General features: G+C 37.6%; 2 protein-coding genes across 3 annotated transcripts; one reads left to right on the top strand and one right to left on the bottom strand.

Annotated features, from left to right (window-relative positions):
- Window positions 1-4,514: 4,514 nt before the first annotated feature.
- On the bottom strand, window positions 4,515-12,458 carry LOC134741840 (uncharacterized). Of its 2 annotated transcripts, XM_063674732.1 has the most exons (4): window positions 12,335-12,458; window positions 11,680-11,871; window positions 6,605-6,765; window positions 4,515-6,134 (listed from the first exon to the last, which is right to left on the bottom strand). In XM_063674732.1, the coding sequence occupies exons 1-4, from the start codon at window positions 12,347-12,349 to the stop codon at window positions 5,801-5,803; spliced, it is 702 nt and encodes a 233-aa protein (XP_063530802.1). In that variant the 5' UTR covers window positions 12,350-12,458; the 3' UTR covers window positions 4,515-5,800. The 2 variants fall into 2 exon arrangements, with proteins under 2 accessions (XP_063530802.1, XP_063530801.1); XM_063674731.1 differs by lacking the exon at window positions 12,335-12,458 and having other exon boundaries at window positions 11,680-12,209.
- Window positions 6,978-8,083, top strand: LOC134741839 (uncharacterized). Its single transcript, XM_063674730.1, has one exon. It carries the CDS (start codon window positions 7,327-7,329, stop codon window positions 8,077-8,079), a length of 753 nt encoding a protein of 250 aa, XP_063530800.1. The 5' UTR covers window positions 6,978-7,326; the 3' UTR covers window positions 8,080-8,083.
- Window positions 12,459-12,708: the final 250 nt, after the last annotated feature.

The following is a 12,708-nucleotide window of genomic DNA, read 5'->3' as shown; positions in this document are numbered from 1 at the left end:
TGCTGTCCTAATAACCAAAAATAGCAAAGCAAACATGCATGCAAGCATGATTTGTTAGAACCAAGCATTCACAAATTTGATCACAATATGCCTCCTACACCGGAACCTAACACAAACTCGGGTAATGTTATGTTTTAATTTCTTTACTATAGGGGTCTCGAAGCGTTGCTTGGCTCATACCTCTTAGATTACGGGGCGTATTTACTTGAGGCCCCTGAGGGCCATAAGAGGGATTATATATAAGCGACGGCGGGCTGCGAGTTTAAAGAGGTTATTTTATTACATCTAACCTTTCCCCGAACCGAACACCTTCTACTAGCTGCTGTCGCTCTTAGCAGAAATATATGAATACACCTATGCACCTTACCTCGTTGGGTGGACGACATCCGGAAGATTGCGGGTCACTTCTGGATGAGATTAGCTCAGGACCGGGACAAGTGGCGTACTGGAAGAAAGGCCTATGCTCAGCAGTGGGCGATAAAAGGCTGATATGATGATGATGATGATGCACTTTACTATCTATTTGCTGACATACACCCGTCACCCTTATGGCAGTTATGACGGCTGCAAGCCATGCACAGAACATACGAGCTTACAAACGCTAGGCTATAGGTGTACTTTACATTTTACTGAGAATGCCACTTTACATTTTACTTAGAATGCCACTTTACATTTTACCGAGAATGCCACTTTACATTTTACTAAGAATGCCACTTTACATTTTACTTAGAATGCCACTTTACATTTTACTGAGAATGCCGCTTTACATTTTACTGAGAATGCCGCTTTACATTTTACGGAGAATGCTACATTTTTATGAGTTTTAAAATAAATTGAAAAAAAATATATAATCTTTATTGCAACGTTAAAATATTATATAACATTGGTTTCCATGTGTCTTAAGAGCCAGTTCCTTCCCGATTACGAGCGTAAGGTTACAATGTTAGACATTTTAGAATACAATCTTAACAATATTTTGTACGCGCGCGTGAGTGTGAAGAAGTAAAGTTTTAGTTTAGCACTGTAAAATACAAACCATCCAGCCGTGGAACGTCGTCGTCAGACAAGTTTCAGAAGCACCTATTAAAAGATTAGCTTTCACAAGCGCCCCACTAGTCATCTAGCTTGGAATGGTATTCTGCAGTGCACGATGCTAACACCCTTAACCTTCCAACAGAATCTAGAGGCTGGGGCCGCACCATACTCGCTGCCCTGTTCATCGCCGTGCTCACTGCTGCTTACAAGGTGTACCAATACCGCGAATACAAGAAGAGGTGCCCCAGCATCAGGCCAGAGTTGCGCCGGTGGCCGTTGGAAGATAAACCCAAGAAACCGTGGTACTGCTACCTCGTTAGTCTTTTAAGTGGGAAACGGCAGAAGAAATGAGATAGACTATCTAAGATGTAGAGTGCATGAGACAATTAAATGATGACGCACGGATCGTGACCGATCGATGCTGTTAATCTTTTTATTTTTTCAGAAATATAACGATGGCTACAAGATAAATGTCCAATCTTTAGATCTAATCTAAATCATAATTTGTCTATAGCTAAGTACAGATCGTATTTCCTAGGGCCTTCGATCTAACTCGTGTACCTATTACGCTATCTTCCGAGCTACATAATATTGACTGTTCTGTAATTTTAGAATAAACTCTACCTACTCAGATGTTTTTCCTTTAAGTCTACTTATATGTATGATTTCACGGCATTATGCAAGGTCAAGTTCTGATTTTTTTTCACCCGTAATTCCCGTAAACGTCTTACATTTATAAAAAGCTTTATTTGAGCGCGTTTTAGAGAGGCGTACCAAAGAACCCTTGGTTAGTGACCCTACACACGAGCGCTTTTTCAACGCACGTTAAAAAAACGCTTGAGTCTGCCCGCACGGTAAATTCAATTTAAAAACCAAGGCTTAAAGTTGAAAATCCAACAACGCTTGATTAAAAGCGCTACCGCCATCGTGTGAATAACAACACATACATGTTTCCATTTGTGTTATTCAAACGCTTTTTTAACGCGCGTTGAAAAAGCGCTCGTGAGTGAGGCCTTATTGTGCGAATGTCTATCTGTCCGTCAGTCTGTCACATCCACATCGCTAAATATCTCGGAACTACCTACACCTACGCTATCCAATTAAAATTGGGATAGTTAATATAATAGTTATACTCGTAAACATGCTCCTTTTGTATAGTGTTAATTTTATGAATTGAGCTTGTTTACTCAAAGAGTCTCAAGAATACAATAACTGAGTGGTAAACCACAAATTGGGTTAACTTCCTCGTAATAAAAGCAGATTATAACCACCTTGAAATGTTAGTATAGAAAAACGACTCTATTTTTTTTACAATTGGCTAACATAACTTGTTTTGCATTTTACAACAGTCGACATTCAAAGTGGTCACCTAAGGTGGATATGATTCCACAAAAGATTCAATATGATATTATTTTTTAGGCCATTTTAACCCCATTCAACAAGGAATAAGGTTAAAAATTCAATATACATGCAATGCACTTCTAACTTCTTTTGTAAGTACGGAACCCTCGGTGGGCGAGTCCGACTAGTACTTTTTTCCTTGATTTAAGGAAGACGGGACCAGGGACCGGCCCGCTATCCCTTATCGGGGTTTTATAAGGGTATTGCATAAGGCTTAACTCACCATACCCTTTGCCAGACGAAACCCTTTGTTTTGCTTTTAAAACCCCTTATATAAAGCTACCACATTTGAGTAATCGGTAGCCCAAATACCCTTACAAAATCCTTATCATCCGCTCACCAACACCTTGCATATTGCTTATGGGTTACTCGGTTAGCCTTATAAAGGGCTTCCCTTTTAGCATATAAGCATGCTAATTTAGGTCGTCTACCTTGTTCATAAAGCACACATTACTTCGAATCCGAGCTATCGTCGGCGGCAACGGCGGCGTTCTTTGACTAGGCACGTATTTTATTTCCTTTTCATACACTACCATAGATATATACTAATCCTGTCTCTTTCACGCAAAGGAAAACTTTTATAAAAAGCGCTTAAAGATAAGGGTAACCCTTATTAAGGGCTAGCCTTATTTTTGGTTAGCTTTTCGGTAAGGGTTAGTCAAAGGTAAGGGTATGAATGGGCTTGCAGTTCAAAAGGGAAAGTCTTTCAATGTGTTAGCCGTGTTTAAGTGTTGCCCATTGAAAGGGTTTTATCACGGAAAGGGTTGTCCGGTCCCTGGACGGGACAGAGGGCCCAGCCAAGATGCCAATCGGTGATAGAGTTAGACTAAGAAAAGTCTGCAACGATTTTGATAGCATACTGAGTGCAAGTGTTATTTATACGTCACGACCCGCCCCGGCTTTGCACGGGTGCAGTGCTGATGTATTATACATATAAACCTTCCTCTTGGATTACTCTCTATTAAAAAAACCGCATCAAAATCCGTTGCGTAGTTTTGAAGATTTAAGCATACATAGAGACAGACAGTCAAATCTGTCAGGTGACAGTTGTGACTTGTGTGGGTCGATGTTGCAAGCCCAAAATATGGATTTAGATCATTATCGCATCAAAAATACATTTTTAAACGCATTTGTTCTAAGCTACATGCCTACAATCCGAAAAAAGTTTCACTTGCATTGTGGTTTCCTAAAACCACACAATTATTTTTATTATTTTATGCACATCTGTTAAATAAAAAAATAGTAAAAACGTATCAGCTTATTTATTTAAGCCTTATTTCACAATGTACAGAAATGTAAAAAATCCTTAAAAAAAACATAAAAAGCTTTTGCATACAAAATCAAATCCACACACTTCCCAATTATTAATAACCAGGTGTAAGGATGTTTTAAATATGTTAATAACGGGTCACCCACGTATTTTAAGTCGAAAAACGCTCGACATGTTTCACTCCGTACCGAGGAGTGTCACCAGGAGCTTGCGCTGACGGTGACGGACCGGCGCAGACACCATCGGAAATAAATATATACTGACAACATATTTATGTATTGCTAAGCGTAAAGGGCCCTCCACACTCGTGCGCGAAGCTGCAAACGCGAGTGTGGACTCTAGTTCGCTAATCAGCGCAATCGACTCCACACTCGCGTTCGCGGCTTCGCGCCGCGTAGTCTGGAGCGGGCTTATAACACAAGGGCCTGACACTCTTTGATAGAGAAAGATAGTCTTATTGCGATTCCTATAAGAGGGAAGACAAAATAGTGCCTTGCTTTGTCCTTATCACCGACCGGGTGGCATCATACGTATGAGGCGATGGCGAAATACCGAAATTTATAAAATTGAAATAAAAAAACCCTGTGCTGCCCAAATTTTATATGAATATTCTTTCTCTTACCCCCGGTCGCACGGTGGCGCGTCTATAACTACTTGTATATACTATGTCTATGGTAAAACACCAGCGTCGCACGCACACATCGATCGTATTTCGGCTTCACTTTTGGCAGGATAAGCCCCCTCCACAATCGTGCGCGAATCGGTTTCATAAGCCATAATATACTTATACAAACTATTGTTCAAAACAAATAAAAATGGCAAATAATGTAAACAAATATGTCAGTATGCGTTTCCATTTGACATATACCCTAAAAAATTTACGCGGGTGATTTTCACTGATAGACATAGAGTGTGGAGGTGGAGTTTATTTCGCTAATCAGCGAAATCTACTCACACGCGATCGCGGCTTCGCGCCGCGTAGTCTGGAGGGCGTTTTAGCCGTATGTAGGGTTGCCATATGGAAAAATTAAATGTCCTTTAAATAAAAAATCCTAACATCACCCTAAAAATCCTGACATTTCTTTTAACCGGGATTTGGCAACCCACCTCGCATCGAACCCGACTATTCAGGTCATTATATTATCTGTGGTCGTGCACGCAAAGGGACGTAAGTTGTGACAACCCTAATAATTGCTCGGAGCAATGCTGAGCCGAACGGAGCCGTTTGCCCGAAGCTAGGAGTTTCGCACTCCTGCTGCTAGTCAAATCCACGAACTGTCAAAACGTTTATGCTACCAAATATAGATATAACTCCGTAATAGATGGATACAGTCTAAGGAAAAAACGTGCCTCGAAAATCACGAAATTTGATTCACTACCTTTGGCCTACTCTCGTATAGAGGGCGTTGACGGTTTCGTTTGTTATTTAACAATTTTAACGTATGTCAGTAAAAGAACATGGGTTAAAATCATGTAAAATAATTAATGCAAATAATAATAATCATTTATCCATGTATAAATTCATTTTATCGTATTTTTATAAATCTTCATTTTTAGTTTTAAAGTGTGTCGATAGATGGCAGTGAATTTACTGTGGTTACAAAATTTACTATGACAGTACCGCTCTATCTTATTATATCCTCTTTGATGCTACTATGAAATTTATATGAAACACTAGCATGTGACGTCACAATCAAATTACCTACTCTTTATAGATATATACGGGTTTTAAAATAGAAATTCTGTCTTAAAATAACTGCTGTCTACATTTCTCTATTAATCTTCTGGTGCTTTATTTCACGCATGGTGTAAAATAATTTATTTTAAATACAGTCAAATACCCTATTTACTTTGCAATATCCAACCAGGGTACCATGTGTTTTGTAATTATTTTTCATTTTAACAACTATATTTATAAATAAACGATTCTAATGTATGTCATGTTGTTCAGGCTCTGGCCCACATGCATTCAATAGTATGTAGGGACTATAGACGCCCAGTGGCGGATTTATAGTGTTTGCCGCCCTAGGCCCCAGCCCCCAGGCCGTGTAGTAAACTAAGTACTAGCCACCTCTTTCTCAGCAACCATCATCATCATATAGGTAGACTGCCGCCCCTAATATCTGGCCTCTGGCTACTTGGCCTTAAGGCAAATCCGTCACTGTAGACACCCCGTCTCGTCCTCCGCCTCTCCTCGACGTCCATATTCGCTTGAAAGCGCCGTTTGTTCTGTCTGTTTCTTTCTCTCTCTTCAAGGTACATTTTAATCTCCCATTTCTTTGCAGCCAGCATACGGTAGTAATCAGTCAGATTTTCGGCCTTTTTGTAAATTTTACCCTCTATCGACTTAGTGTATAATACTTTCTGATGTAAGGAGAATTGTCTTTTACCGTAGAATATGGAACTAGAGTTCGAAATAGTTTGTACCCTGTAAACAAGTTAAGAGAAATTATAAAACACGGCAAATCTCTCGCGCAGACGGGAAGGTAAACTAGCACTCGAAGTGTGTTCAACCGGCTTTTATCTCAAGTTAGGTAAGTATATTCATATTCCAACTCCTTTATTAGAATTAAGGATTGTAAAAACAACAAATAGGGTATATTTTTTTGACTACTAATCAAATCAGTTTCTTTTTTCGAACTGTCAAAACGATTTTTCTACTATGAAATTTATGCTTTATTTCATGCATGGTGTAAAATAATTTATTTTAAATACAGTCAAATACCGTATTGTGAATTAAAAAAATATCAGAACTAAATATATACAAAACATTTTTTATCCTTGTATTCAATGGAATTCTTGACAAAAATAATTGACTAATACTAATTGTATTTTATTTTATAATCAAACAGACAATAGAACTGGTAAACAGAAAAAGCATTTATTCAAAGAACTCACAGTAGGTCGATTAAATTGCTTCTTTGTTCTGCAGATACAGATATTTGCCACTCCTTCTTCTGTATGCAGATGGGACACTCTTCCTCTTTGCAACTCACCAAGCGCTTAATTTCTTTTCTCAACAAGGAACAATCGACAGGCCAACTGCAATTCTTGTCAGACTGCAAAGGAAATACTTAATTACATATATAATATTTTTTAAGAGTAAATAGAGTTAGACCAAGCTAACTGTCATTTATACATACTTCTATGAAATTATGACGTTTAAATAACACTTTCACAGCCTGGGCTATAAAATCACTGCCAATTTAGCTTGGTCTATCACTAATAACTTTAAATAACTTTTAATACTTCCGGTTGCAGCTGTCAAAGAAACACCGTTGTAAATTCTGTCCGCGAATAAATTAGTGAAAAGTAGTTTTTTTCTCGACAAATTACGCCACACGTAGCAAAAATCAGTGCTAAACATCGATCGCCACATATTGTGTAATGAAATACAGACTGTTCTGCCGAAAAAGTGATCAAAAAGTGCTTTAAACGTGACGAAAATATACGTAGCTACTTATACACTTGTAGTTGTGCAAGATTTAACGCACTTCCGACAGTGACATATGACATTGACACTCCAGTGTTGCTAGACTAGAGAAACAAAAAAGCGCAGAAAAAGATATTGCCACAGGAAAAATAAACTACTATTTAATAAAAACTGGTTAATTGCGGAAATGGGAAATATGGACGCACAGATGGAAACGCTTTTTCTAAAACTGAGGGAAGAGATGAAAATCCAAACAAAAACATTATCAGAAACTTTATCTACTACTATGGATGAAAAATTGAAGCCTCTTCGAGAAGAGAACGAAAAACTCAAGGAAGAAGTAGGAACATTAAAGACGAAAGTCCATATATTAGAGAAGGAGAATAGGAAAAATAACCTCATACTTCATAAAGTTAGTGAAGTCGAGACATCCAACAACGATCTATTACAACTGGTTGTAGAAACATTGAATAAACTAAGTGAAAACGCAAGTATGGAAAAATGGGATATCTGGGAAATCAGTAAAGCACAAAGACTTGGGAAGAAAGGAGACAGACCAAGACCAATACTAGTGACAGTAACATTAACATGGAGGAAAATCGAAGTTCTTAAGAACAACAAGCAGTTCCATGACAACATCTATGCTACTGAAGACTTTCCAAAGGAGATTCTTATGAGGAGAAAGGAGCTGAAAGAAAAAATGAAACAAGAACTAGAGAATGGAAAGAAAGCGTACATCCGATATGACAAACTTATTGTAAAGGATGTTCCGAGTGGAAACGAAACTCCTAAAGAAAAAAGGAAGCGATCTCCCACCCAATCTCCAAATAATGCTCAAGGGAGCTCAGAGAATCCAACCGAAGCACTTGAGAAAAAACAACCAAGCAAAAAAAATAAAGTAGATGCTTATGCTCTTATGCGTTCGAACACAAAGCAATAACAATTAACAGGCATCCGGGAGAAAGAACCAAAACTAAAACACAAACACAACAACTTAACATTCCCCAACCCGGCTGGTCCCCGTGGGGATTATGACCACCACCCCCTAGAAGAAATAGAACTAAATGTAAAGAACTCGACGAAACCCAAATCGAAAAGAGAATATATCAACATAGCAACACTTAACACGAGAACCCTAAGAACGGACGAATCACTGGTAGAATTAGATTATTCCTTAAACCTAATAAATTGGGATATAATTGGGCTAAGTGAAGTAAGAAGAATAGGTGAGCAAATACAGGAATATGAAAATTACATCTTCTACCATATAGGCATTATACCAGGAATGTATGGAGTGGGCTTCCTTGTGAAAAAATGTTACAGAGAATATATTCAAGATTTTGTCGGAGTGTCAGACAGAATCGCACAACTTAATATACACATACCTGGTATGGATCCACTATCAATTATACAAATATATGCTCCTACAGAAGTTGACATAGAAGAAGCAAAAAATTCATTTTATGACCAACTGGAATTAACACTAGAAAAAACTTACAAAACAATATTCCTAATGGGAGATTTCAACAGCCAAATAGGAGAAAGAAGAGTAAGTGATGGGAACGTGCTTGGGCTATTTGGCACAGGAAAGAGAAACAACAATGGACAACGACTAGTAGACCTAGCTCAAGCAAATAATCTTAAAATAATGAATAGCTTCTTCAAAAAATCTAAAAATAAAAAATGGACGTGGATATCTCCTAATGGAGAAGTTAGAAATGAAATAGATTTCATACTTACAAACAAACCTCAACACGTTGCCGACGTTGATACAATCAACCAACTAAATTTTAATACCAACCACCGCATGGTAAGAAGTAAAATCTATAAAGAGCAACCTAAAAACAATCGAAAACATATTAAGAAGAACAAGAGACCAAACCTAATTCCTATGCCACTGCCAGAGGAACTACTCACCACATTAAAAGAAAACCTCTCTTCAAAAATAAACAACTCAATGGATACCCAGCAAAAATATAATTTAGTAGAGGAAGAGCTCAAAAACATATCGGAAAAAATTATTTGCTCGAAAACACAAAAGGATAAAATAGGAAAGGAAGCAAGAAAACTAATTGAAGACAGAAAATTACTCTTAGAAAACAAGAAAGGAAATAGGAAACATATACAGGAAATTAGCAAACAAATATCTGGAAAAATTCGAAATCATAGGAAAGAACTAAGAAGGAGAATAATCCAACATCATGTAGAAAAAACCGGAGGAATCAAAAAAGCCCTGAAAGAGCTGAGAGAAACCACTCCGTGGATACCTAATATTAAAAGCCAGGCAACAGGGAAAAGAATAACAAATAGAAGTCACATTACTGAACGAGCAACACAATTTTATAAAGACCTATACAATGACACAGAAAGCAACGATGAGCGACAAGGCTTCTCAAAAGAAGAAGGAATAATCCCGGTTATATTAGTAAGTGAAGTAGAAAAAGCAATCCTGTCCCAGAAAAATTGCAAAGCCCCAGGCGAAGATAATATACTGAATGAAATCATTAAAGGAAGTTTAGAGGCCATCGCTAAAATCATAACGAGCATATTTAATGAATTTCTAGAAAAGGAGATAATACCTAAACAGTGGTCAACATCAACAATTGTACTGCTTCACAAAAAAGGTGACAAAGATGATATAAATAATTACAGACCAATATGTTTAACGTCTAATCTGTATAAAGTATTCTCGAAGATTATCCTTAACAGAATCGGCAACACACTAGAAGAGAACCAACCGAAAGAGCAGGCGGGATTTCGAAGCGACTACTCTACCATTGACCATATTCATACCATTAGGCAAACTATAGAGAAAAGCAATGAATATGGCAAGACATACTATTTGGCGTACATAGATTATAATAAAGCCTTCGATTCCCTAAAACATAAGCACATTTGGGAAGCCCTGAGATGTCAAGGTGTTTCACCAAAATACATAAGGATAATTAAAGAAATTTATAAGAACTCCACAGCTAAGATAAAAACAGAAATGGTAGGAAAGGAATTCAACATAAAGAAAGGCGTCAGACAAGGAGACCCACTTTCGCCCAAGTTGTTCTCGGCTGTGTTGGAGCACATATTTAGGAAGTTGGACTGGGATGCTTATGGTTTAAACATAAATGGTGAAAAACTAAACCACTTGAGATTTGCAGATGACTTGATTCTATTGAGTGAAACACCAGAAATCCTACAAGTTATGGTTCAGCAGTTAGCAGAGGCAAGTGAACAAGTGGGCCTCACAATGAACTCTGGAAAGACCAAATTAATGACTAATGGATTACAAAAACCTATACAACTTAACAACAACACAATAGAATATGTAGATCAATACACATACTTAGGACAAATAATTTCACCAGAAGATCAAATCCAAAAGGAAATAGATACAAGAATAAGTAACTCGTGGAAAAGGTACTGGTCGCTTAAAGAAGTAATGAAGAACCCAAAATTCACTATGGAAGATAAAAAAAAGGTTTTTAATACGTGTATATTGCCATGCCTTACGTACGGGTGCCAAACGTGGGCCCTAACGGAAAAACAAAGGAAAGCTCTGAAAGTGTGCCAAAATAGAATGGAGAGAAGTATGCTGAACATCAAACTGAAAGACAAAGTTAAACTAACACATATCAGAAAATTAACAGGAGTAGTTGATGTCACATATACAGTAAAGAAATTAAAATGGAAATGGATTGGGCACACGATTCGTAGCCGGAAAGACAAATGGTCCAAAGATATCACTGTCTGGTACCCCCGTGATGGGAAAAGGAGAAAAGGAAGACAAAAGAAAAGATGGGAGGACGAAATTAGAGGAATAGCTGGACCATTATGGAGAAGGAAAGCCATGAACAGGGAGTTATGGCAAATTCTAGGGGAGGCCTTTGCCAAAGGGCAGACTGACAATGAAAACGTCCCGGATGTCAGAAACACAAATTAGAATAAGTGAAATATATATATAAAGATGTTTTTTATTGTTAAAAATAAGTCAGTAATAAAGGCTTTATTTATTTATTTATTTATTTATCACTAATAACTTTTAAATAAATAAGTAAAAAGTAATGGTGGAAAGTATTTATTTTGAAAAACAAAAAAAAGAAGTGTACCGACATCTGTGCAAAAAATAAGATAGTATGTAGTTGACAATAGGTTGCTTATTCTGCTATTTGTGCTATATATAGTATATAGATAATATAGATAGATATATCATCTAGGGAACTTTTTGGCTTGGGTTGGAGTAAAAAAAAATCATCTGATATTATATTACTTACATACAGTTCAGCTATACTAACAAAGCAAAATTAAAAAATTCACCATCTCTAGCAAGACTCGAACTTGCGACCTTTCGAAACACCAACTGAGCTACGGAGGCATTCCAAGCGTGTGAATCTTTCCATTCCTCCCTTTATACTTATACTGGCGTGTAAGTACCTTCTCGGCACCGTCTCGGCATAAGAATGTTCTATCCTAACAGGCACCAGTAACAATGTGCATTTGCAGATGTTTCTGCTTGATAAAACTTAACCAGGGGTTTGGCCACACTCACCGGGCATGACATCATGTGTGTAACAACTCGCCTCATGTCCTGGCATGAGCCTTGGCAGTGCCATGGTACAACATGGCAATGGTACTGCCAAGGCTTGTCACGAAGTGCGCCTGCCCTACGCAGCATGCATTTGTAAGCACCATGTAGCCGGACCAAATCTGCCTCCTTAAACTTGACCAAGTCTTCAGCCACCTGGTTGGAAAGAGTGTTCATTTTTCGGATCTTCTACACACAGTATACAGTAGGTCTCTTGGTACAGTATAGACATCAACAAAAGAGCAGAGGTGAGTTTATAATGTGCTTGATGTACAAGACCTAGTCCTAAATGTCCTAATAGTCAAAATTTATGTTGTTCTTGCCCTACATTGCCTAAATAAGTTTATTAATAACAAATAGTAAATCCTAACTAGTGCATCTTATCAATGGCAATAGTACTTGGTTATAGTTAGTACAGCGCACTTAAATGCCTTTTTGTAGCAAAGAATCGGTTATTATTGTTATTAATGAAAACAAAACCGAATAAATTAATTAATTGGTGCTGAGTACTAATCAAATCGAACAAATATTGCCAGTAAAATGTTGCAGGTCAGGTCAACTTAAGTAGGTAAATAACTAAATAATAATCCTAAATAGCTAATAAAGATATTTTTTTTACGTCAGGAATTTCCATGGTTAGCGCGCTAAATTTATCATCTTTAGCTAAAACGAATTAAAAGAAATGATAATTAATAATCACTATTTTCTTGATGCAATACCATAACTGCATGCTGTGATTTTGCATGACAATGACAAATATGACAAATTCCAAATTGACAATCACGAAGGCTATAGTACCGTAGACCACATACATGCGTTGCGGCAGGTTATACAGAAGACTGAGGAATATAACCTCCCCCTTTGCCTTGCATTTGTGGACTACGAGAAAGCCTTCGATTCGATCGAGACTTGGGCTGTGCTGCAGTCTCTCCAAAGGTGCCAAATCGACTACCGGTATATCGAAGTGCTGAAGTGTCTGTACGAAAACGCCAC

The sequence above is a fragment of the Cydia strobilella genome, chromosome 5, assembly GCF_947568885.1.
Source record: "Cydia strobilella chromosome 5, ilCydStro3.1, whole genome shotgun sequence".
NCBI lineage: Eukaryota > Metazoa > Arthropoda > Insecta > Lepidoptera > Tortricidae > Cydia > Cydia strobilella.
Note: the sequence above shows the minus strand (reverse complement) of the source record. Positions and strands in the feature narration are given on the sequence as shown.